Source organism: Patiria miniata, unplaced genomic scaffold (assembly GCF_015706575.1).
Source record: "Patiria miniata isolate m_02_andy unplaced genomic scaffold, ASM1570657v1 HiC_scaffold_1, whole genome shotgun sequence".
NCBI lineage: Eukaryota > Metazoa > Echinodermata > Asteroidea > Valvatida > Asterinidae > Patiria > Patiria miniata.
Window position 1 is genome coordinate 25,434,198 of NW_024037047.1, and position 27,309 is coordinate 25,461,506.

At 38.6% G+C, this 27,309-nt stretch overlaps 1 protein-coding gene across 1 annotated transcript; it reads left to right on the forward strand.

Moving 5' to 3' along the window:
* The first annotated feature begins 6,983 nt into the window (after positions 1–6,983).
* Positions 6,984–27,082, forward strand: LOC119726514 (endoplasmic reticulum-Golgi intermediate compartment protein 2-like). Its single transcript, XM_038198241.1, has 11 exons — positions 6,984–7,065; positions 7,819–7,992; positions 8,550–8,705; positions 9,875–9,989; positions 11,387–11,549; positions 12,575–12,662; positions 15,964–16,062; positions 17,095–17,192; positions 22,590–22,752; positions 23,845–23,927; positions 26,619–27,082. The coding sequence occupies exons 2-11, from the start codon at positions 7,887–7,889 to the stop codon at positions 26,727–26,729; spliced, it is 1,182 nt and encodes a 393-aa protein (XP_038054169.1). The 5' UTR covers positions 6,984–7,065; positions 7,819–7,886; the 3' UTR covers positions 26,730–27,082.
* Positions 27,083–27,309: the final 227 nt, after the last annotated feature.

The window sequence follows — 27,309 nt, forward strand, 5'->3', positions numbered from 1 at the left end:
AAAAAGAAGGATTTACCCAGAACAATAACAGAGAGTGGTCGGGTTGTGCCCGACCACTCAAAGAAAGATTAATCGCAACAAATCCAAAGAGTGGTCGGGTTGTGCCCGACCACTCAACAAGTTTGCTGTCAATGGTTCATGGAGGAGATTACTGCAGCACTGACACGAACTCAACTTTCCCGTGTTGTAGATACTATGTTACACACAATACACAATGGATATTAAGCCATCACAACTCGCATCGAACTATAGACTGCGCCTTGGAAAAAAAAAACAATCAGCTCATCAAATCGAATATGGGACCACTTATCTAAAATAAAGACGTCACTTACAGCGCTCCTGTAGTTCAAAACATTTCCCACTTCTCAAAACATAGCAGCCATCAAAGTATGCCTACCGTCCTGCATGCACGGCATCTTTTTGGAAGCGGCATATATGCTAGCAGGCGTTTGCACGAGGAAATAACACAATAAAAACGATTTGTTTTGCTTTCACATTCACAGTCATACGTAATTTAGCCTTCAGCCATAACTTGTCATTTTCAGAACTATTCTTCTCTGTACGGAACACATTTGCAGCCCACAACGCTCACAATGGGCATTTCGATTGTTTTAACCGTAAGCGCGCTGATTTTGCATATTTCTAAAGGTAAGATATTCGTTTTGCATGGCGCGTGCCTTTTATCAAATCGTGTATGGTTTACATTTATGTACTTATTACTTTATTTATTTCACTTTTTTTTAATATACTGGGGAGCGGGGGTGACTCTGCCGTGCCGTCAGCAAATCAGGGTTTTTTTCCGAAAGTGGAATTTACATGCTCAAATCTATTTGAGAAATCTGGAGCAATTCAATTGGATGATCGAACTTTGGACATGGGCGTCGCCATGATTTTTTCTAGAGGGGGGCCCAAAAATGCTTGTATTTCTCAACACATTCTCGATTTACCAGTTTTAGAGGGGGACAGGGACATCCCCCCCCCCCAACTCATTAAATTTACACCACTTTGTCTTCGCGCCTCTTTTTCTTTTCTCTTCTTTTTCGTTTTCTTTTTCTTCCTTTTTTTTTGCTTTGCTTTTCCGGGGGGGGGGGGGCAAGTGCCCCCTTACCCCCCCCCCCCCCGCGACCTCCATGACTTTGGAGTTCATTAAAGTGATAAAAAGGTTCATATCCTTCTTTGACTAAATGAAGTGTCAAGTACTCATTTTTTATCATAAGGTCTGCTCTGCGCCGGAATTACCGAGCAAATGGTCCCAAATAAAAGCTTTTGTTAAACTGAAGTCTAATAAATTGATCTCATTTGTCATTTTGTTTAAGCTGGAGCAGTAGAGCTGAGCATCTTGGAAGGAACACAAAGGAATGCTGCTGTTGGATCGAACGTTACGTTCACTTGTTTCTTGACTAGTTATAGCGCGAGTGAAAAGCCCTTAGTCAAGTGGCTTTTCAACGGCACAAAGGCACGATGTGAAGTTCACAATTTTACAGAACTTTCCATCAACAATCGTACCTACAAGGCTTGCATTTTGACCATCAATCCCGTTGTGGAGTCATCAGGAGGTCTTTATAAGTGTGAAGTGTATACAATAGACGAACCCAAAGGAAAGAATATGACAGTGAAATTGAACGTTATTGGTGAGTCCACTAGTACTGAATGGTTTCTTGTGGTGAATTATTTATTGAACTAAAGCTACATTTCACCATGTTTAAAGAGTCCCTTGACTTAATTCGTTCTGAAATTATAAAGTTGAACAATCTATGCACTTGCGCCCTTGCGGAAAATCGTCAGCATATTAAAAGGCTGGAGTACCGGAATGTAGTTTCTGGAAGTTGCACGGTTACCTCCAAATGATCCAACTTTAATTGCTTTGTCGGTTTCCATTCGTATTTCATTTGACAAAATAAAACGTGATATATTTTCATGGAGAACACCGAAAACGAATCATCCCTCAAGAACATCATGTAAAGGTTGCATTTTTCGTGCTAGAATTTGACCCTGAAAAAATCCGGGTTCTTTTAGTTTTTTTGTAAAAACATAACATTGAAAGTGAAAAAAAAAAATTGTCATGGATTTTTCAATCCCCTATACTCTATTTGTTAACTGATAGAATTTGTATGATTTTGTTTTGTTTTGATCTCCCTTCGACGATCCCTCCCCGATTGGACAACTCTCCGCTTGATCGACGAGATGCCACGCTGCATCTGCTGGATCCCTCCACCGGAGCTGTGCTTGACGATCCCGAGTATGGCCCCGTCTGCGTCCAGTCCGGCATCACGCGGCAATTCGAGTGCAGGATTCAAGACGCAAAACCTGGGGTCTGGAACTTCACGTTGATGCTTGGCAATCAGACGTTTGCTACTGAAAGCGAGGCACGGACCGGAGCTGGGCTGGTCAACGTGAGCAGCTGGCACATGGTGACAAACCCTGGCAACGAGACTCGAGAACGTAACCTAACGTGCCTTGCAACGAGCAGTGATCAGTCACTGAGCACCAGAGTGCTGATAACATTTTGTGCAGGTGAGCAAACTATGTTTTGCTGATGCTGATGCCAATTGTCGTATTTGCCCCTATATTCTCACTGACTGACTCACTGACTGACTGACTCCCCGACTACCCCCACCCCCAGACTGCCACTTTTGGGCAGTGCTATCAAGAAGCAGTGTTTCTATGGCATAACAGTTGAATCAACTGAGTAATAACTTTCTGCGCTCTGGGACCTTTACTATGCTCGCCTTGTCTTAAATGTTTGTGAAGGTTTTAGCCCCTTTAAAAAAAGAAACATATGTTCCTTAATTCCATATTGTTGCAAGATTATTATGAACATTTCCGAATTTCAAACGACAGTTGCTTAGGTGAGGTTTAATGTATACGATCAAGAAAAAAAAAAGTTCATAAGAGCTTAAACTCCACAAAGTTCAGTTGTGATTTATATTATCTCTACGTTCAATCCAATGCAATAAAGTTTAATATATTCATTGCGGACACTTTGCTTAGTTTTCGATTCAATATGGCTGACTTTTGAATTGGGCAAAAACAATACTAATGTTTGTGTCTAACAGAGTCTGAGTACGCAAAGACAGTGCTTCGGGTTCTCGTGAGTATTTGCGTGACTGCAACGATTGCTACGATCATTACGCACATCCTCCTCTGCAAATACTATGGATACATCTGAAGGGAACACCGTGGGTTGAATATAGAAGGGGCGTGGCTTTGATGAAAGTGGGCGTTACCTTCAGTACCAAGATCCCCACAATTTAAAAAACCATCATTTTTGTTAGTGTCTTAAAATACGCCCTTTTTTGTGAGTTTTCTGATAACACCTTTTTTTCACTTATCTTGAGCAGTTATACAGTGAGTACCTTAACTAATAATGATACCCTCACACATTTCAAAAATTGTCGTTTGGAATAGTTATGTCTTTTAATGTAAATCTATTCATTTTTGTTTTTGGTGTTTGTGTGTGTGTTTATGGTGTAAATCGAGGACACACACGTGCAGCATCATCGACGAATTGAGGACAGGAACCAAATCGAGGACGACCTCGATTAGAAAACGTGTACAAAACCAATGAGAGCTGTTGCAAAAAAGTTGAGTATATACAAATGAAAAGGGAAGAGGAACAATAGAAAATTCTCGATTTTACACCAGAAACAAATGTGTGTATGTGAGTTTGTTTCTGCCTTCAACAGAGGACGTTGAACAATAGAGGACAATAGGGTCCCCATATTCCCGAAGGTCTCCAATTTGGCGATGTGTACAAAATATATGGGAGGTCTGTTTGGGTTTACCCTGGAGAAATAAAGGAATAAAAAAATGTTCAGTTAGAGATTTTTTTACAAAACGATTTAGTAAAGGGAACTGCGAATTTAGTATTAATATAAATGTTGTTCAAATAATGTTACAAATAGAAGCACTTTGAACTTTGTATTACATGTTTTACGTTGTTACACTGTAATTATTTTTTCATATTATTTTCATCCGTCCTTTAATTGATTGTTTAAACTTTTTAGTGACAAACGTTTCCCATCACGGGAATCACAAACTGCTTTTATGCAGGATACATATCTTGCAACCGGGACTGTAAAATGTTATTTAACGGACAGAAATGATGAGGGTGTTTCCCAGTAAATTTATGAAATAATCTGGGGCAATATCTGTTGCAAATTTAATGCAACAAGCACAGCAGTTATTACGATGACCGCGGTATAAATAATGGCAGAAATCTGCGGCCTATTTATTCGGCAGATGAAAAAGGTCACAATTAATATTGAACTTTTGTTTTGAGATTACGCAAAATCCAATACCTACAGTAAAGGTTACTGCAATGGTTTTAAATACAAAACACTCTTTAAATAATTGTGGAAGATTCCACTGCTCAACCGTACACTCACGGTGCACCCATAATTATATGGATGCACGTGTACTGCATGATCAATACGGACATCAGTTTGATCCTTGTCGTTGAGATGATAATGGGAACAAAAGCATCTCTCTGATCCTCCATGGTATCAATGAACTTGTTCATTATTTTTTGAAAAGGGGAAAATAGCTAGATCCAGCTAGTGCACATGTATATATAGCATGAACTTCATTAAAACAATATACAATGTACCTGGAAAATGAAACAAATATGCACGTTTTTAGTAAATTTGCAAACACGCGCATTGAGTAAGTTAGCTGCAGACATAATGTAGATGTATTTCGTTTGTTAATAAAGACGTTCATGGAAACTCCACAATTATCTGCAAAAGATGAGTAATTTGTCAGCTTAACATCTGCTTTCAGTATGGTATTGAGATTATTTATGAGAAATATAGATTGTCGAATAAGAGAACGATCGTGTGTAATTATGTGTGATGATGGCCGGGAATTAGTTTCTGCACAGCGCTTTTATATGCATGTACTCTCGTCGGACTTTTCTGTTGAACCATGGAGCTATGCGCAAACATACACGTCAACGATGTACGGTTGAACCATGGAGCTATATGCTCCATTATGGTTGAACAAGAGTTCACAATAATTGCTGGCAGCTAGAGGCATGATATTCCACAACACACAGCTGCTTGTGTTACCTGCAGCTTTCAGAGCAAGTCAACCGTATCAAAATTATACTGCTCTGAACTATATGGTTCAACATTGAACTCTGATGTACATTATTCACGCACACAACCCCCAAACATTGTGCGACCTCACTGTATCGGATTCCTTACGAAAATCTCCCATGTAAAAAAAGCCCAGGGAAGAATCCCATGCTGCATGATGGCCAATTCGCCATGTAATTCCCATGGGGTCCCACGGGATTTTTTTTTCCACGGGCTTTTTCACATGGGCTTTTTCATGTGCGGCTTTTCCCATGAACTTCCTATCCGAAAATTTCTCAAAAGATACTACTACTATAGCTTCTCCGTGGGATTTCTGTTTACCGAATAGGCAGTGCCCCATGTCGAAATAAAATAGAGAAAAAATATATTTATTTCCTATTGAAAATACATGTTTTAAAAATCTATTTTTTTTCCATTGTATTTCGCCACCTCTCAAAAATAGCGAAAAAATAGAATAGTGAAAAAATATCTTTTTAAAAAATAGAGGTAAAATAGGTTGCTATTTTTTTAAAATAGCATTCTATTTAAAAAAATGCTATTTTTTATAAATACAAAATGGCGTCTGTCCAAACAACTGTTTTATAATACCGTCTAAAAAATTACGGCGTGGGGTTCGGGGCCCGCTTAAGGGCCCCGAAAAATTTTTGGATTCTAGATGCACTGTGGTGCGATCTGAGGCAATTTCTGACCACTTTAACCAATTTTTTTTTAGGAAAAGATGGTGGTGTACTCATTGCCTGCCTTTATTGCGATGTCACAAAAAAAAAATTGGTTTCGTTTTTTTTTGGGGGGGGGGGGCATGGTCCCCTTTGCCCCCCCCCCCCCCTGGATCCGCCCTTGCACAGGATGTTTATCTGGTATGCAAATTAAGTGCTTGGCCTTCAGATTGTGTTGTACTGAGCATATGTCTACAAAATAGCAAATAAATAGTCCATGGTTTTCATGTGTAAGTGTCCAGAAAATAGACAAAAAATAGACTGTGGACCACACAAAAATGTCTAAGTCTCCAAAAATAGTCATAAAATAGGTGCAGTTTTGAAAATAGAAATAAAATAGAGTGGCAACATGTACTCATTTTGATGTTATAGAAATAAAATATATTTTGTTCCTATTTTCTAGGAGAAAATAGCTTAAAAATGTATTTTCAATAGGAAAAACATAGGATTTTGCCAGAGATTTTCTATGAGGGGCCCCATGATCACGGGACACCAATGGGGATTGTAATAATATCCCCATGGTGTTCTCATGGCGTCCATAAAATCGTTATGGTCACTTCCCATGGTGTCTATATAGAATTCCCATGATGTTCCCATATGGTGTCCCGTTAAATCCCCATAGTGTTCCCATAATGGTGTCTATAAATTCCCATGGTGTTCCCATGCATGGTGCCCATAAAATCTCCCGTGATGGTGTTCATGTTCCATATCCATACAATTCCCATGCCATGATGAGCGTAAAGCTCCCATGGTGATCATTTTAACTTACACATGGTGTTCTTGAATTACCCCCATGGCATGGGTTCCCCGTGGGATCCCACAGGAATGACCCCATGGGAATCTCATGGGATGCGCATGGGACATGCCAAATAATTAGGGATATCCGAATTCCCCTGGCCGCTCACGTCTCACAAGACATCTTGAAATCCAGAACGAATTTCGATTTAACTTATTTAATTAATTTTGAGCAAAATATGCTTCAAAAATAATTATGCCCCCCCAAAAAAAAACCCCGACTACAGCTGTATGTACATGACATAAACAACACAACGAAACCCTTCCTTTTAGTGACGCCCTCTACGATACAATTGCGGAATAGACTGGCCCCGCTCACTAATGCGGTGCTGCCGAAGCCGCGCGCGCCGCGCCGCACAGGGCAGCTGCAGGGCGTCCAGGGTCCACACGTACGTATACGGTGTGCTCACATTGGTCGTTGAAAAATAACGATGATTTAGAGGATTTTTTCCATGGTAAGAATTTGAATTATGTATCGTATCAGTAATTTGTTGTCTATGGTAATTTTAGATTGGATATATCTTTCGAAAATGCGAAAAAAATGGTTAAAACTTGTAAGATTTTAGTACAGAGTAGGCCTAGTTCAGTTTCCGGACACAAACATTTGAGTTGACGATCGTGTAAGTAGGCATAGGCCCTAGGGCCCCTGTTTAGTTTCGATCAAATTCGAGCCAGGGGTGTGTTTTTATCAAAAATGACCTTTTCAAGTTCAACCTATAATAATGATACCTTTTTTTTGCAATATTTTAATACCTTGTCTTGTGTAGCCCCATAAACATGATTACCGTGGCCGGTAAGACTGAACATTTGAGGGAGAAAAAGGCAGCCCACATCAACACAAACGTTAAAAATTTCAAAAGTTCAGAGATATATGAATATTGAGAGTCAGTAGGCCCTAAATATTATTAAAATCAAATTTCAATCATGTTAATTCAACTACATTGTACTTGAACATACTGAACTAGTTATTATTTTCAAAATTAGTAGTGTGCACTTGATGACCTACATGTAGGCATTCAACAAAAGTAGAGATTTTTTAATGATTTATTTTGATAGCAATGACAATTTTTACAATTGTGATAGCATTAACAGTCCTGAATCCTCCAATTGCAATATAATTTTGCACACCCCTTAGGGAGTTAGGGTTAATTGACTAGCAATAGGGCCTACATTGTTAATAACGTATCCTGCGACTTTATCTTTTGCAGATCAACTGATCATATTGATCCCATCGTGAAAGTTAACCCCACAACCATTCTGCACGCACCCACCTACGATGAGACGATTGAATCGAAAGCAGACCCTGAAGGTTGTTAAGGAGCTGGACGCCTTCCCCAAGGTTCCTGAAAGCTACCAAGAAACCAGCTCAACCGGCGGAACATGTGAGTTCATCATTTCAATTTGAGCATTTCGTCAACCTCAAAGATTTTTATTTCATGTAAATGGAGCAGAGGAGTAAAGAGGGGAAAAAAACGTTTGTCTTACTCCTTCTACGCCTGCTGTTGAACTGATCAAATTCTTCCCTTCTCTTACTATTCAGTAGCTGGGAAAACTTTGTTGCATTACAATTTTTATAACTATGGTGCTTGAAGGTAAAAAAGTAAAGAAATGAAACCAAACACGACTATTCAATATTGGGTTTTGCCCTTCACCGACATATTTTTGTAAACACTGTATACTCAGTGTTGTCCCGGTTGTCTGTGAGAAAGAATCACTCAGGTGGGACTCGAACCCAGTACCTCCCACTTACTAGCGCAGAAGTAATACCACTCCACCACTGAGCTTGCAAAAAAAAAAATTGAAAATTTGTCTGTGAATACGATAAAAAGTCTAATCCATTACATTCGTTTGCAATATCAATATTTCCTGCCTTTTTGTGAAAGTACACATTTTAGTAAGAAAACCATCAATTTGTGGGGTTTTTTTTATCTTGCCCTAGTGGCTCTACTGACGTTCTTGCTGATCGCTGTGCTGATCATTTCCGAGATTCTTTACTATTCGGACACCCGCATGAAGTACGAGTACAACGTAGACACGGATATACACAGCAAACTGAGCATCAATGTAGACATCACTGTGGCAATGAAGTGTGGATGTAAGTACAATCTCAAATCAGGATCTGCTAAATCTTCTGACTTACATAAATTTATCAGCACATTTCACTCGCCAAGTTTGTAGCCCCAACTTCTCAATCTGACCCTAACGCACTTGGCCCTATGTGCTGGCTACCATCCTCAATCCTCCAAAATTTTGCAACAGTGCCTCAATCCTTCAAAATCATCAGACAGTCCTGCCTCAAAGTGCATTCATCCTCAATCCTCCAAAATCCTCATGTGTTTCAATCACCATTCATCTCCAATCCTCCAAAATCCTCATGTGTTTCAATCACCATTCATCCTCAATCCTCCAGAATCCTCATTTGATTCAATCACCATTCATCCTCAATCCTCCAGAATCCTCATTTGATTCAATCACCATTCATCCTCAATCCTCCAGAATCCTCTTGTGCTTCAATCACCATTCATCCTCCATCCTCCAAAATCCTCATGTGCTTCAATCACCATTCATCCTCAATCCTCCAGAATCCTCATGTGCTTCAATCACCATTCATCCTCAATCCTCCAAAATCCTCTTGTGCTTCAATCACCATTTATCTTCAATCCTCTAAAATCCTCTTGTGCTTCAATCACCATTCATCCTCCATCCTCCAAAATCCTCATGTGTTTCAATCACCATTCATCCTCAATCCTCCAGAATCCTCATTTGATTCAATCACCATTCATCCTCAGTCCTCTAGACTCCTCCAAAACCGCCAGGAGGATTTTTGGAGGGTTATGGTTAATGGTTTCAAAACATGTTTCTTGAAACCTCTTGATTGATGGACCAAAACTTGTGCAAGGAATGAATTAAACATATCTGGTAATGAAACAAAGGATTCCTCAAAAGTGCCCTTGGCACTGTAGCTCGCAAGCCTGCAGAAACCTATATACAGTTTTAGAGGCGGGAGGAAAACCCGAGAAGAATATTCTGGGGGAAAACCATAGAATCAGGTTGGGACTGAAAACCCAATCCACATGTGGACCAGGACAGGAATCGAACCCGGGCCACAGCGGTGGAAGGCAAGGAAAGAACCACTGCGCCAACCTGACTCCCCTGATAAGATGATCTTTTTACACTCGCATAAAAAGGCAAAGGATGTACCATGTCTTGTTTGTAAAAATGTATATGGAAATCTGAATATTTTCACATTGGTTGCCTTTACAGGGATCGGGGCTGATGTGGTGGACATATCAGGAGAGACGACCACCCCAGCCCGAGGCAATTTGCAAGAAGAATTGGTTTACTTTGAGAAGACCCCAGAACAACGCCGCCGACAAGAGTGAGTTGAAAGCCACTTACAATCATTAGCAATAACCCAGAAAAATACCTCAAACCTAGCTCAAAGTGAAGGTTCATGTAGGACTGTCAAATTATTCCGTCTGAAATTTAAACACTTGAAAGAAAACTAACATTGAAGGTGGTTTCAAAATAAGGTGCACACGGGCATTACCAACTGAATCAAGTTGTAAGATAAAAAAAAATGTGCATACATTTTCTGTTTTCTAAAAATTTATAGTAACCACTGAGCTGTAACTAAAACCCTAACCCTGCCAGACGCAACACAGTGCATCAGGTGGAAAAGTCTGGTGTACGTTGATGCAATCAGCTATCAAGACCAGTGCATAAAAGGCCAGTTCTGAAACAATGACAGCTAATCCTATTGAACAATGCCACAGTTGTATCCTGCTGCATTCGGTAACACAGACTCCGAGACATTTGACCTGATGGATCTTTGCTGCGAAGGGCAGGCTTGTCATTTTAATCAGTGCTGCATGTTGCTGCGTCTGGCAGGGTTTGTAGCCAAATACCCTGGAGAGTTGGAGTTAGCACGTTGGTTGTTATCCACCCTACCTAAGATTTTGAGCAAATTTGTTGCTTCAAATGGGGGGGGGGGGGGCATAAAAAACAAATGATCCAACATACTTTTTTGAAAATTTTGAAAATACAGTGTGAAAATGTTTGTCCCTTTTGAAGAATGATGGTGGTGGAAAACTTGAAGCAAATAATTCACTAAGAATGCCCCGGTCCTGTGGCTACGGTGTTTGACTTATGTACAATGATGCGTGGGTTCGAACCCTGCCAGAAACATGGTGTCTGTGCCCTTGGGCAAGACACTACAATTTCCTCTCTCTACCCAGGGGTGTGAATGGGTACGTGGGAGGGTGAAGGACCAAATGTGCGCTGGTGTCGGCTGCCGTGCAGTCTCGTGGCCTGATGAACGAGCGAATAATTGTAAAGCGCTTTGACATTGTCAATATGATGGAAAGCGCTACATAAGCATTACAATTTATTATTTTAAGACTAATTTCATGGACCTGTTAATTAAGCACAGAAACTTGCTACCGGTAAGTACAAAAAAAAATACTCAGCAAAAAGAGGATGACGGCCAAAATGTCACACTATGTATATTGCTGATTTCTTGCCTTTCGCCCCAATTTCCTGAGCAATATTTAGCTGCTTAGCTTCTCCTTGAATCAGGCCCTGGTAAATGAGGCAATTGAAGTAGAGTGTCTGGCCCAAGAACACAAGCACAGGGATCCTGGTCATAGTCAAAACGTACATACCACAGCACATTCATGAGCTGAATACCATGACCATTGCACCATGGCACTTTATTTCTTACACCGAGAATTTGTTTATCTTCATGAAATGTTTTGTGTTTTTCTTTTAATTCAGAACATTTCAAATGATTAAAGAAGCTTTGAGTGAGGAGCACGCGTTGCAGGATCTTTTATTCCAGTCAGGGTTTGAGAGTTCCCCCACCCAAATCCCTTCCAACAAGAAAGGCAAGGGACCACCGGATGCATGCAGGCTACACGGAAGCCTTGTCGTTAATAAGGTGGGTGTACAACAAATCCAAGCTCGACTCTATCAACTTCTTTTTGATCACTTTTTGAGGACTCCAGTGGGGGTCACTGCATATGTGCGTACATGTCTGCGCGCGTATTGTCTGAAATATGCACAACTTATTTTATTCTGAGTGCACAAAGCGTCTCTGCATGAGCGTCAGGCCTCATTGTCAATTTCGTTGGAATGTCACTCCATGTCACCGTTGAGAACCAGCACTTATGTGAAAGTTCTGTCGGAGCTTTTGACAACCAACCGGTGCTTTCTAAATGTACGTGATGCTACTGTCCAGCCCCTGTTTGATTACGAGGCCATAAGATTAATAATAATAATTATAATAATAGTGGCATCTTATTAAGAGCAACAGGTCCATCACTCATTGACGCTCGTGGCATTTTTTAAATATATAAATGCTAAGTCCTAACACATACCTGTATGAATTGCAAGGTACATGTACATGTACAAGCCGAAGAGTAGATAAGAGTGTGAACAGGTAGGTTTTGAGTTCTTGTTTGAAGGAGATCGAAGAGGGAGCTTGACGGATGGAGAGGGGTAGACTGTTCCAGAGAGTGGGGCATGCGTGAGAGAAGCTGTGGTCACCCCAAGAGTGTCGGGATCGAGGAACTTGAAGAAGGGAGGAGTCTGATGATCTAAGCCTGCGTGGGGAGTGGTATGCCTTTTAGATCGGTGCTAGCTGGTAACCTTGGTCACCGTTCATTGATGGCTTATGGCGGCAGATGTAGATTGCCTCCCGTATCATTCATGATAGGAAGTGTGCCTCCTGGTCAATGATGTATGTGCCGGTCCAGTGAATGGTGTGTCCTGTGGCCCGCATATGGTCGAATATCGCTGACTGCCGGTCCGACTCTACAATTTCTTTGTGGTGATCTTTCAATCTGGTTACTAACCACCTACCCATTTTCTCGATGTATTCTGCGTTGCAGTCCCCGGATTTGAAGTTGCAGGTGTCATTGCACTTGTTATTGTCATCAATTCTTGTTATTGTTTACCCCTTAGGTTGCTGGTAATTTTCACGTGACCGTTGGTAAAAGTATTCCTCATCCTAAGGGGCATGCCCATCTAGCACTCATGGTCGAACCCTCTCGTAAGTATTACCTCAATTTTTTCTTTTTTAATTTAGGCCTCTTTTTTATCTGTTTTGTACTTTAACCCAATCTATCTGGAGTTTTATAGGCCAAAATGAGTACCTCAAAACTTTGTATTGCCATATTGGCCAAACATTTTAAATGAAGAACACTTTGAAAAAAGATGCGCGGTTTTTGTGTTTTCTTGGTTAAGTTAACAATAAAACAGGTTCCTTTTGTACTGTTAAAGGTATCCCGGCCAAAGTAAACACAGTGGGTATACAGACAAACATAAAGACCTACCAAAAAATAGATATTGTGGTTTTTAACCAGGCCGCTAATCCTCATTGGAACGCAGTTGCCAGCTGTGGTATGCCCTGGCACATGGCTAGTGGGTAGTTCCACAGCTGCTGCTTTTGTGCAGTCCCGCTACCACACAAAGGCTGTGCAGTCATGCGGGCCACTTGCTCTATGTGTGGAGGAATGTCCCCATTATAACCCGTCCTTAAGGGGTTGAAGGAACATGTATAGTCCATCATTTGTAATTTCTGCATATTGTCTGTTTGAAGCAACAAAAGTGCTCAAAATCTAAAGAAGGGTGCTGAACAACTAACCTGATAAAGTTTCAGCTCAGCTTCAGCTGTATATTCCGAGAAAAACAGTATTCTAGGATCTCGATTCAAATCAAAAGTTGCTGAATCATGTTTTGAATTGGGCCTAAATTCAGCGTCCAATACACGTTCTCACTGAGCCGATTGCAGCTACCGTACGTGATGTCGCACACCGATCCGACGAATTATAGCAACCGCGCGCGCTTGTGCGTGGTGACAATGCTTGCGCACACTTTGCCGAATAAAAAAACGAACTACTAAAGGAAATTTCTAACGAGACGCACCGTTGGAAAGGCTTTGTTTCGTTGTTTTTTTCAAAATGACAACTTGCTAGAAAGAATAATTTCACAGGGAGTTTAGTTCCCTTACTATCTTTCAACCAAGTATGTTTTTCAACAATAATTGTATCAGTTACTTTTTGGATAGCTGCAAATGATGGACTGTGCCAGTAGCTTTAAACGAACAACCACAGCGCTGTTTCCCCCCCCCCCCCCCCCCCAACAAAATTCATTGTCCATAATGGACAGTACACAATTCTTTATCGAAGAATCAAAAGGTGCCACTTAATTTTAAATCTGGTCTAGGAACATACAAAAACACAGTCAAATAAGACCTACATGTATAGTTTCATGTGACGTCACATGAAACATGATGATGTCATTATGACGTCATCATGACGTCAAGGTTGTCTCTGTGTGCTGACTTTCAGGTGCACCTGAATGCGGAACATGTCAAATTTTATAAGTAGAATAAAATATAAAATAAACTAGAGGTCTATGTCTGTTTGAAAACAGAACACAGGGCTTTGAACCGCTTGTTTTTTTTTGTATGACTTTATGTTTTTTGGCCAATGTCCAGTCATGTAAATTATATTTTTTGGTTCAAAGTTCATAAAAAAAGTTATATTGAGCTAGTATAGCCACTAGATAAAAAATATAAAGAAATTAGTTGATGGCCTCATGTTGACGTCACTTCGGATTTGGCATAAGATGACATCACATGCCCTTACGATGACATCATCTTGATAACTCTTGTCAATGCACATTTTTGCATTGTGGTCTTGGTTTGTACTAAGGTTGAAGTAAATCCAATGAAAAGAAGTAAATTTTGGAAGCACAATGAAATTGTAAAATGAAAAAAAAATTCATAAAAAATCAACTCATGACGTCATGGTGACATCTTTTCGGAGTTTGCATACTAGTACCATTATCTAGCTATCCACCATAAGGGACCTTCCCTTAAGTGTTGTCAAAAATCGCAGTTTTGATGACGTCATGATGACGTCACACATTTTTCAAAATTTTGTGCCTATTCATATTACCTAACAAACATAATACAAAAAGAATTTTGCATTGTGCATTTGTTCACTGTGATGGTGTTTTGTTGAATTTCTTGCGTATATAAAGGTTTTTTTGGTGAGAAATATGTGTACAACATGCCATACAGTAGTGCTTTGTTCGTTTCTTCATTTAATATTTTCTTCATTTCCCCATAAATTATTCCAGACGAAATAGAACTTATATTAGAGCATAAATTGTAAAGATAATGTAAATTTATAAACAGCAGTAATTCTCTCTTGTAACGCCATGTGGTTTTGCCAGCTCAACTTCTTGTTTTCATTTTCGGTTTGACTTTTGTGATCCAAAAGATAAACTTTAACACACTAAATGTTTATGTGAACTGATAAATGTATAAACCAGGAAACGGGAAGTAGAGTAACAGATGGATCATTTATTGCGAAAGTGAAAGATAGAATAACAGTTACAGGGAAATTCCAAAAAAATTTGATCCTTGGCAAAAAATGCAGTACAAAGACTGGATCCTGTTTAAGGGATGGTCTTGCCAAATTTATTGAGGCAAAGAACAACAAAATATAGTCTCTATCATATTGACATTTGTTACTTTTTTTTGGCTGTATAGCCAGACAGAATAGGTTGGGATAGTGATGGATTATTTTTAACCCTTTAGTCACTGTAGTGCATGGTTGTATTGATTTTTTCAGTGAATAGATACAATGTAATACAATGAAGTCCAGGTGCTAATGGGTTTTGTGAAACAACTGTCACACTGAGCATTGTGTATTTGCTGTTAATGGGCTTTATTCACGAGTCGGCCATATTATATTGAAAGCGAGGAAAAATCGTCATTTTTGGAAAAAGCGAAGAGAAATAAAAGCAATGACATAAAGTCAATTCCACATAGTGTACAACCAGTCTGCTCTGATGAATAGTTTAAGATTTTGATGAATAGTTTAAAATTTGTGATTAAACATACCCTAATGTTTTAAGCCACATTTAAAAAAAAAAAGGAAAGAGAGGCTAGAATGTGTAATAGTCTGGCACCATCCCATTCAACAGTTCACGATTTATAAAATACATTGAGGGAACACAACCAAAATGAATTCCTTGTCCACAGGCTTCGCTGTACGGTGTGCTTGTACATTGTACAACACTGCTGATCAAATTACACAGAAATTGAAATAAAAATCCCAACAAAATGTAGGATGATGTCAACAAAAACTAGAGTGGGGTACAACCATAGTGGCTGTTGTATCAATATTTTCAACTAAAACAATGTTTTTATTTGGGGAAAGTCATACATCATTAGCTGTAATCCTCCCCCCCCCCTCCCACCCATTGACATGTAAAACCTGCCCCCAATTGGACACTAATTTATTATTTCTTGATCTATTTATTTATTTATGTCACAGAATACAATTTCAGTCATCGCATCGATCATTTATCATTCGGGGAGCCGGCCCCGGGAATCATAAACCAACTTGACGGCGAAGAAAAAGTTACAAAAGATAGTAAGTCTCTCTCTGTAATTGTAAACTAATTATTTTGTAATTTTTACAACTGGAACAAAGAAATTGACTGGAGGATCAGATTTTTGAACCTGCAACCTCCAGGTTACCGTTCTAGTGCTCTACCAACTGAGCTATCCAGCCCAATATAGGGAGTTCCGCATTTTGTCTTTATTCAAGGGGGAGGGGGATGGGGGGGGGGGGGGGGGAGTCGAGCCATAAACCCCCATATGCAAATTACGTCCTGTTTAAAGGCAATTTATATACAACATTTACTATTGCTGTTATTTTCAGAAATGGATGGATTTGGGGGGGGTTAGTATTTTATAGCAAATATTGTTACACTGACTTGTTTGAAATTTTGAGTTTGTACATATGTAGATGCTGGACAAACCCAGACAAACAATCATGTTCTTGCAGTCTGGTTCCTGACCCCACATATGATGAAACGGATCAATTAGTAGACGTTCGGGGAATTGTAAGGTCAGGGAACCAGTCGAGTTGGCTTGTACCCGTTCAGGGTTGTGTAACCGATTGCAAACAAAATGCGGTAAATTGGTGGCAGTATTTGAAAAAAAGCCAGTTTTTCCAACGTTGATCGGCCGACAAGCGTTTGAATTGATACAAACATACCACGTTTCTTGAAAATGACAGCACACCAGGTGCCATGATTTTACAGGATGCTTTAGACTGTCATTTACTAACAGTCCAGTAAGGTACATTTTGTGTGTATTTCATAATCATTTGGCAGTTTAGTTTTTTGATGTCTGCAAATGTTATTCCCTTTAAATGCCAGTTTATAATTGACATTTCTTTTTTTTCTCACGATCAGTGCATAGAAATCTTTCACTTTCATATTGTGTCATGTCAATGACATAAAGGATTAAAAATATGTCTGCTTATAGTGTAAACATTTTATTAACTGTGAAAATATCTTGTTTATATTAGAACACACATTTTAGCAATGAAATTTGAACATGCTTGAAATTGTCTTGAATTTATTTGAATTGAATTGATTTTGATTTGATTTGACAGACAGGAGGATCTACCAGTATTTCCTCCAGATAGTTCCCACCAAGCTCTATACAAGGAAAGCGCGCATGAGCACTCATCAATTTGCTGTCACAGAGAGGGTAAATACAATTATATATCGTCAATTTTTTCTTAACCCTCTGATAGTTCGAACAGTCGCAGACAGTCAAAAATTTCTTCCACATCCCCTGCCATGCATTTATATACAGACTAGGAAAAACCAGTCGGATCACATTCTTGTAAACACTGACTAGTCAAATTCAATCAACAGACAAAAGAGTTGACTGGTAGGTACAGATGGCTTATCAATCACCTGCAGTCAAACCATGGCTATATCACATTAACAAGGGAATTGTTAATTGTTAAAAGACAATCACTTGATTGATTTTGAATGCTATGATCGAATAGCTGAATTCGTCAGCCAGAGAGGGTTAGTTAATAGTTTAGGCCACAAGAAAATTGTTCTGCTTCCGATTACATGGCATTCAAAAATAGGGTAGATAGGTAAGGAAATTTTTTTTTTTTTGGTTCCAATTTTTTTTTTTGTACAATCATATGGAGGCGTCTGCTTGTAGTCAAGGGTAAAATATATAAAGTGATGGTTTTGGTTGGTTTTTACTCATTTTTCCAATAAAACAAAATAGGGTTGGGGCTGTGAGAATAGGGTGGTAGGGAAACCCGAAGCAGAACTATAATTTTTATGGCCTTAGTATAAGTGGGTGATTAAAAATGGGTATTAAAAGGGGTAGCTTTACATAAAACACATACTGACACGACCAACATACAAATGTACCATGGTCCTGTTGTACGATGCTCTGGGCCTCTGGTGGGCCAAACCACTGTGCCGATAATTCCATGGAATTTTCATTTTCCTCACAATCTTACCCCAGGCCTTGCTGGAATTCCACGGGGAGTACAGAGGCTCTGATCCCCATGACCCTTCGACCCCAGTGCCCTTGGAAGCTTTCCAATAAACATGATAAACATCTTACACCATTAATGCAAGTACCTTCTGGGAAAAAAGTCCTCAGAAGACCGAAAAGGAGGGATTCAGATTGCATGCATTGCATCATGCTCGTTGCTCATGAAATGTGAATTCCAGAGATTGCAAACAGCACATACCGATGTGAAATGTGACACTCACCGATATTGAAAGAAGAGGGCGACGGAAATTACTCGAAACCCAGCGCAATCAATCTGGAGTTTCCATTTGCACTCAGAAGGCTCTTCAGACTCTCTGTAAACAACATAATAAATGGATGGTAATTATACATGAATTAATGGTCCAAAACATGACTGCAACACGAATAAAATTCATGTATCAAAAGTCTGAAGTTTGCTTGCATCTGTTTCTGCAAAAGAAATACAATAATGTAAATTTGAAAGTTTTGATGATAGTTTTAGGCTGTTCAGGAGCTTTGTAAGAGTCTCTTTTTTATGATAACTTAATCATTTGTCATGTAAAAAGCCATGGGTTTCTCAAACATACTTTGGCACTGATCAAGGGGCATTACAATAAAGGGAATAAGTTTGTGTTTGGCTGGTTTTAAACAAGTATGTTTAGACCCGGCTGGAGGCCTGGACGCGGATAGTGGCCCGAGCAGAATCCTATTCATAAATACCATTCGGTCAGAAAGTCAAAACAAGTCAAACAATCACAAATTTCCAATGATTTTGTTAGACAATTTTACTTCATGTTTTGTGAAACACCCCTTTGTCCGGCCATATCATGTCTATGCTATGTACCTCACGCGTGTAGAGCTAAATATCCTTATCTTGCTTAGATATTTCCATGTATATTTTGAATAATATTACTTTAATTATATTACTTATTAATTTATTTTGTTACATTGTCTTGTTTTCTTTTTGGCATTATGGAAATAAATGTTGATTGATTGATTGATTGATTGATCAATACATGTATGGAAATGGGCACACGCGGCACATACTGTGGATATGGCGCAGAACACAGCGGTGTTTTCCTGGCAGTTTAAAACAATCAATAGGAATAAGTGAACTGTGTGAGGTATTCAATTTTTAAAGGTAATGGACACGATCTGCAAACATTCAAAAATGAAACTGCCAAAATATCATGAAATATCATGAAATATCCTACTTGATTTTAAGTACATAATTGGATCATGCACACTGTGAAATTGTTGCGTCTGTAAGTTTATGCTGTCATATTCAATAAAAGAGGATTAGCATCATTTCCTCACGATGGTTAGGACCAAGCCATCACGCTTTCAACAGAAACTTTGCTTTGCATCGAAAAAAATGAAGATGAATTTTCACACTTCTCTCAAAAAGCTACTGAGCTGAACTTTCAACAGGATAATTTTTGTTTAATAACCTGCTCCAGATTTATTGTATTGTTCCTCCTTGAATGAGCACAAAAATTGTTTGCATACATGTAGCACGTGAGGAAATTTACGAGGAAAATCAAATTCTTACCTTTGCCAGTAGTTTTGGTTTTGCTTTCAGTGACTTGAATACTGTACGTGATTTACATGAATAAAAACTAGAGCTACACAAAATGTGTAGCTGCTTTCACGAGACAAAAGTGCTTTGTAAACATGACGTGACCTTTATACATTCACAAGGAAACAATACAGGAAGTGAGACATATATTTTTTTACTAGGCATATTGCACAGAGTGTCGCTTTGTTTTGACACTCGATATTTTTTTGAGAATGACCATGATGATGAAGTAATATATGCTTTGTCCTTGATCTTAAAAATGTATTGTACATGTAAATGCAACATTAAAAAAAAAAAAAGTTAAATCAAACAAGTATCAATGTATTACTTTGACTGCAATTTTTTTTTTCTAATCTCTAATTCTATCTGTTGGAGTACTGTTAATTCCATTCAAATTGTTTCCAAACAACAAGTCTTTACCCTCCCTGAGGCTCCCTTTCTCAGTTACAATCCGTCACTAGTAACCCTATGGATCAAAATCTATCAGGGTACAATTTTGAACAGGTCTGTCAGCTGGCGTTATATTGGTACAATGGACAGGTTAAAATGGCTGCCACACAACCTGTACCAATAGTAATGGTCAACCAATCTACATATATCAAACCTCTAAACCGGCTTTGTAATCCTGAGGGAGTTGTAGTAGTTGCAAGTGACCAGCCTGAACAAAAGCTACCGAGAGGTGTGGGTCAGGTTTTTAAGCTCTGGCAACCAGGCAACAGAGCTTAACTACAAGTCTCTTTTGTGTCAGTTGGTTGGTCGGTTGACCCAAAACGAACCCCCTAACTCACCCATAAATCTGTAAGTACCAAATTGTAACTGTCCAAAAGAAATACAAACAAAATATATTGAAGGTCTGTTAACTGGCATCATATTGGTGCAATTGACAGGTTAAAATGGCTGCTATACAACCTGTACTAGTGTTAATGGTCAACCAATCTACATGTATCAAGCCACTTAAACGGGCTTTGGCAGTTACACGCTGTAATCCTGAGGGATTTGTGGTAGTTGGTGACCAGCCTGTACAAAAGCTGCCGAGAGAGGTGTGGGTCAGGTTTTTAAGCTCTTGCAACACAGCTTCTACAAGTCACTTTTGTGTCAGTCGGTCAGTCGATCGGTCGGTCCCCCCCCCCCTTAAAAAAATTGACCCAAAACGAACCCCCTAACTCACCCATAAAACTGTTAGTACCAAATTGTAACTGTCCAAAATAAATGCAAACAAAATACCATAAAAAACTTGACAATTGTGTGTAACAATTCGTGGAGTTGTTTATGAAAATTGTGTACATGGACTGGAGGCAAGAAAAATGTGGTAAATGTAAAAAGTCACATGGTATATGTAATGCGCCAGGAACTTAGGGGCTTCTACACACCTGTGACTATACATCACCCATGCCTCTGGCTCTGTGTTAGGTTATGAGTCTCCATGGCCTATAGGGTGACCTGTTGCAATATTAAGGTCACTATTATTTAGCATGGTGACTTGCAACAAATTGGGAAATTCTTATTTCAATTGACAATCACCACCACGTGAGTAATTGTATCATTTCATGCGAGACGGCCAGGGCTTATTGTGCAATGGCACTTGTTTTTTTATAGTTTGTGATATAGGACATGTACATGTAGGAGAGTTCAGTGGAAGGGTCATGCCTTTATACTGATATCCTGTTATTCCTCTGTTCAGTACTACACGCTTATTTCCTGTCCATTGTGCTGCATAATGATCATGTGATGATTTGATCTGTGCTATTGCTAAAGTATTATATTCGCATAAGGAAACTATCACTAAATAGACTGCACGTCAGCATTGGTGAACAAAAATATAAGCCAAAGGCCTTAGGCAATCACCCAAAATTAAAAATATTTTTAAAGATAGTATGAAATGAAGAAATTTTGGAAAAATGTAGTGATTAAAAGAATCATAAAGATCAATGTAAAAAAAAAAGAGTAAAATCTGTCACGAGCCAATGTTGCCAAACAGGCCGACATTTATCTCTGGTTTCAGTGGCATGAAACGACTGAGAATATTTCTATTCTCCCCTGGATGGGATGCTAGTCCATCGCTGGTTACTCCCCAGCTAATGCCGGGACCCATTTATACTCCTTGGTGGAGAGAGGCAAGTGGGGGTGAAGTGGCTTGCCCAAGGACACAATATATGACCAGCAGCTGGATTTAAACCCCTGACCCTCTGATCATGTGTCACAAACCCTAACCACTTGGCTACATTCCACCCATAAGGATCAATGTGCCCCTCCAAAAAAAGAGGCAAAAAAAGAAAGAAAACAGACAAAAATATTTCAAACAAGAAAAGGAAGGTTCTTTAAATCCAGTTTGTACCGACCATAAAAAGGAAACACAAACACAAATCTGTGACCTCGAGGCAAGTTTTCAATTTGCAAATTTTCAAAGGAGTCGAAGACATTTGAATTCCAGCGAATTTCGTAGCAAGCGTTTTGTGACATCAAATTGGCTTTGCATCAAGTTTCCATTTTGCACTGACCTTTGAATATGTTAGGGCTGGGCATTTTCAGATAATGTGGTATTTGATTAGTCGACTTGGATTTAAACAAATATGCAGATATTCAAATGCCTCTGATGGGGTTTCCATGCGCCAGCGTCAATTGCATATGTGGGTTGGGAACTGCAATCGGCCAGTCAGGAACTGAACACTCACACCCTGGTTGAAATCTGCATTTGCTAATTGAGAATTAATCGGGCAGCTGATCGGGGTTTGCGTGTGCTAATCGACAGAGAACTTACATTGTAATAGAATTGTAAGAACATCATGTATGCATGGATATATTCTCTCAAGGTAGCTAACTATAAATTTATATTTAGAAATGCCAACTTATCGCATCAGAATAAATTCAGACGTTTTTCTTCAACTTGTCGAGACCACTCATATTTTTCGTATATTCAAAATCGGAAAAATGTTGTGGTTGATGAAATATTTTGAAATATTTGATAATTTTGCACAACCCTAGAGTGTATGATTCTTATTTATTTTTTTTCCCGATAGGAAAGAACCATCAACCATGGTGAGGGCAGCCATGGTGTCTCTGGGATTTTCTTCAAGTACGACTTATCGTCTTTAGAAATCAGCGTGACGGAAACCCACGAGCCGTACTCACAATTCCTAATCAGGCTCTGTGGGATCGTGGGTGGAATCTTTGCAACATCAGGTTAGTGGACATTCTTTTTATGCTGTTTGTTTCGGTAGTTGATTTGTACCGTGCCCACACCTAGGGCACGCTTCGCATTTAACCCTTCGTGGATCACGTGGAGAATTTTATCACCACATGTGCTTATAGGTCAATAACCCTGGCATGCCTGTACATGAACAAGATATAGGTCATTCACAGGCCAGAGGCCAGGGATTGTTTACAACCTGTCTGAGCTCTGGGCAGCGCGAGGGGTTGACACAAAGGGATCGGTGGCACTTAGGGGTTGGCCACTAAGATCTCCAATTACTGCACAAAGGCATTAGGTGCCATCTTGGCTTCTGTCTTTCAACACTCCTTACTCCGGAGTGGCTAGGGTCTGGCCAATGGGAGTCTACAGGCTTGTGGTGTATAGTAGGGGTGAAGATTACATGGAAGCTTGGCCTAATTGGCCCATTGAAAAAAAATTATGCCCATATTTGGAAAATGTGGAGAATTTTATCACCGCGGGGCTGCTGCGAGGGTATTGAGCACAGTGATTATAAAGCACAATGTGCCTACTCATCATAGAGGAACCTAAGCATTTCCTCGGACCCGCTGATTTCCTCTTTTTTCCACTTCACATGAATGCCATTACAAATTGAAAAACCACTGTACAAGGTCTTGTGTGATTCTTTTGGAATGTTCTCGTTTTTCCTGAATTCCCAGTTGCATGCCTGGAAACAAAGACCATGGGCCGCTTTCACGAAACCTGTCTTGTCTTACGACTCATCTTGGGACTTATAAGACGAGTTTTCTCTTTAAGATCGATATTATTGATATAACGACAGTGTTTTCCACACCTTCCACCTCTGTGTCCCGGGTTCGAATCCCACCCACACCAACGTGTGGATGGGTTTTCAGTCCCTGTCTGGTTCAGTGGGTTTTTCCTGGAATATTCCAGAGTGTCCTTCCGCCTCTAAAAATGAACATTTTTTTAGTACTTTTCCTCACCAAAAGTTTTCCTCAGGCTTGTGAGCTTACAGTATTTTGTTCACTTTTGAGGAATCCTTGGTTTCATTACCAGAAATCAATAGTTATTATTCTGTTTTGTTGTCCTTTTTTTTGGTTAAGGTATTCTTCATTCGTTCCTAGAGTTCCTTGTATCAGTTATTTGTTGTCGATACAAGATTGGTAGCCACACACCACCACCACAGGTAAGCCACTTTATTACTTACAATTGCATTTCCTGTGCTATTTTTAAGTATTATCCCCCAAATAGGTTTTTTTCTAAATTGATATTCTTTTGGGAATACAAAAGTTATTCACTTCTGAATGAGATATCAACCCCAAAAACATTCTACCTAAGTTTAGTTATTGAATTACTACTTTACAAATTCTGAATAAGTTGCGGCACAACAATTATTCTGTTCGCGCAGGCTATGTTGGTTCCCACCTCACAATCAGTATCAATAATGTACTATACTATACTATACTATTTTATTTCTCGGGAAAATATCAACAAATACATGTAAACAAATGACTAAAGTTACAACACAAAACAACAAAAGCTTTAGATACATAAACACAAAAAAAAAATAAAAATACCATTCAGCTCCCGAAGGATTGCCCAAAAGAAACGTTGTTTCTGTCTAGGGGTTCTCCAAACTGACTGGCATACGTGAAAACATCAAGCAATAAATATAAAAAGAAGTTTTAACTATACCAAAAAAAAAAGTTAAATAAAGTTACATTAAGTCAAGAACAAAGTTGGTAAATTATATAATTATTAGACAAACAAATCAAAAGCAAAAAAAAAAAAAAAAAAATATCAATTACATTTGTACTAGGTAAATTAAATGAATAAACAAATTAATATATACATTGTACTTCAACTACTACCACTACTACATGTACTACTACTACTACTTCTATTAATAGATAAATAAATAATTAGACAAGTTGGTAAGTTAGCCTAATTGATTAATTAATTAAATAAATGAGTCAATATTGCATTTTTAATTCTTTAAATAAATAGTTATTAACAAATAAACAAAAATTACAGTTTTACAATAAATTTTTTTTGTAATTTTTAATTAAATAATCAAATAATTAATTAAATAAATAAATAAAAAAGTAAATAAATAAATAACTTAATAACTACATAACTAACTACATAACTAACTACATAACTAAAAAAATAAATAAATAAATAAATAAATAATTAAAAAAAAAAAAAAAAAATACAACTAAATCAACAAGAATTACAATCATACACTGAGAAAAATATACGAAAATCTATAACAGTATTTAATCAAAATCAAAACAACCTGGATCGCATGTAAAAAAGGTAACAACTTTAACCAAGACAGTTAGTGAATGCCTTAATAGGCCTGAAGGATTGGACTAGAACTGAAAAGATGATCGCGTAAAGAGTTAATGAATGGTTTATATGAAGGTTCGATGTACAGACCGGGAGCCAGTCTACTGGTTAAAGCAGATCCGTTGCTGCCCAAAATAACCCTTTTTCATCGAGTTGCAGATGCTAGGCCCCCCCCCCCAAAAAAATGCAAGTTAAAAAGTTATTAAGAATAAGTTTAATTTGTTGATTAGCACCGCGAATGCAACTTCGATGAAATAACCCTTCCAGCAGCTTCAAATCTTAACTACTCACACCTTCAATTAAAAGTTCATGCAAAAAAACAAGTCATGCTTTTTACACTTTTAGGGAAACATGCAGTGGAAATTCAGCTCATCTTGTTTTCATGCACATTACTTTGTGAAGCAGTAATACATGCAAGATCTTTAATACTTGTTTTCATTGGAAGTGACAAGAAAGTGATATTTCAATTATTAGCAAGTCCTTTCATCAATGCATGTAAGAGGGCGCTATTTTACTTTAGTCACACTAGGTTCTCCATGTCAAAAGTGCATATGAACAGTACAAAAATAAATCCTTCAAAAATACCTCCCAAAAAAAGTTTTGAAGAAATATTAGCCCATGCTATTGTCCAAACAAGCTGTTTAATATGATAAACAAATAAAAAGTGGAACTTACTCCAAGAAAATGTAGAAAATGTTGATATATATATATTTGTACACAAAGCTAAAGAGAAACTACTGTTCTGCCTTGAATGGCATCACGCTTTGGCTCATGAATACAGACATTTTCATTAAGCATAAAAACTAAAATGTTGAAATTTCTCCCTTTTACTGCTACAAAGGAGGTGGAAAGCCATAGTTACATACTACATGGCAAGAAAGCTGTTTGAAATGTATTTAAGTCATAAAAATCCTATTGCATGTTTCCTATAAAGAGAATGTACAACATTTGCTTTTGCTGCAATTTTCAGAAATAAATGGATTTGGAAGATTAGTATGTTATAGAAAATATTGTTAAACTGACTTGATTCACGTTTTGGGCTTGTAGATGCTGGAAAAACCAAGAAAAACAACCATGTTCTTGTAGTCTGGTTCCCTGACCCCACTTACATGTAAGATGAAACGGAGCAATTATTACACATTGGGGAATTGCAAGGTCATAGAATCAGTCTAGCACGCTTGTACCCGTTCACAGGTGTGTAATCAATTGCAAAGAAAAGTCAGAATAACTAAATATAACAAAAATGAGGAATAGTTTTTGAAAAAGCCAGTTTTCTGGTCAGCAGACCAGCGTTGGAAAAATAGTTTTTCTTGAAAATGTCAGCACACCAGGAGCCACGATTTTCAAGGATGCTTTAGACTGTCAGTCCCTAACAAAGGTATTTCGTGATAATTTGATCATTTCGTTTGTTGATGTTTGCAAATGTTGTATCTTCCCTTTAAAGCAAGTCAGGCTTTTTACACTTTGAGAATAACTTTGTACTTTGTTATTTCTTTTTACTACTCTCTTTCTCTCTCTTCTACAGCCACCAACTGTTCCTGCCGATCACCATTTAGACCACACGTCACCGAACCTACATGTACCTGCACCCAGTCTTAGTGGTCAAGCTAACCCAACGATGCCTTTACCACAGTGATTTCAGTAGCACTTTTCTTTTTTTTAGTACATCTGCAATAAATAACAGGTGTGGGGAAAATCCTGGCAAGGTCACAAAAATTGGAGTCCAAGTTCAACAAGGAAATGGCTGTCACTTATACCTTTTTGTTAACTGAGACAGAAACCGATTTTTATTAACACACTGACTGGATAGCACATTGAGATCACAAGCTGAAGCCACTGTGGGGTCCATTTTGAGAGCCCTAAAACATATAAAAACATGTAGACCTTTCTTTCGTAACATTTTGTATGGGCTGCCACAAAGGCATAAATCTAAGTCCTGGTTAGCAACATATTTTGCCAAAATAAGTGGATGTTAACACCCACATTATGTACAGTAAGAAAAAAAGACCTTTTTATCAAATCTTTGGTAGCGTTGATGAGTTATTTTGTATTTTCAACAATCCAGTGATATATAGTGGGAAACAATAATAACTACTCTTTAATTTTGCAACATTGACCTTCCATAGTTTGTCAAACCGCGCTTAGCAAAAAGTGCCAAATAACAGGTTGGCAAAGAAAGGTCTATTTGTGCATAAAGCCTTAATACAGCCTGCTTA

Excerpts from the sequence above, each read along its gene's own strand:
- LOC119726514 (XM_038198241.1), top strand. The coding sequence starts at position 7,887 with ATGAGACGATTGAATCGAAAGCAGACCCTGAAGGTTGTTAAGGAGCTG. Across the intron at positions 8,706-9,874 it reads TGTGGCAATGAAGTGTGGAT|GGATCGGGGCTGATGTGGTG; the intron begins GTAAGTACAATC and ends TTGCCTTTACAG. Across the intron at positions 16,063-17,094 it reads AGAAAAAGTTACAAAAGATA|ACAGGAGGATCTACCAGTAT; the intron begins GTAAGTCTCTCT and ends TTGATTTGACAG.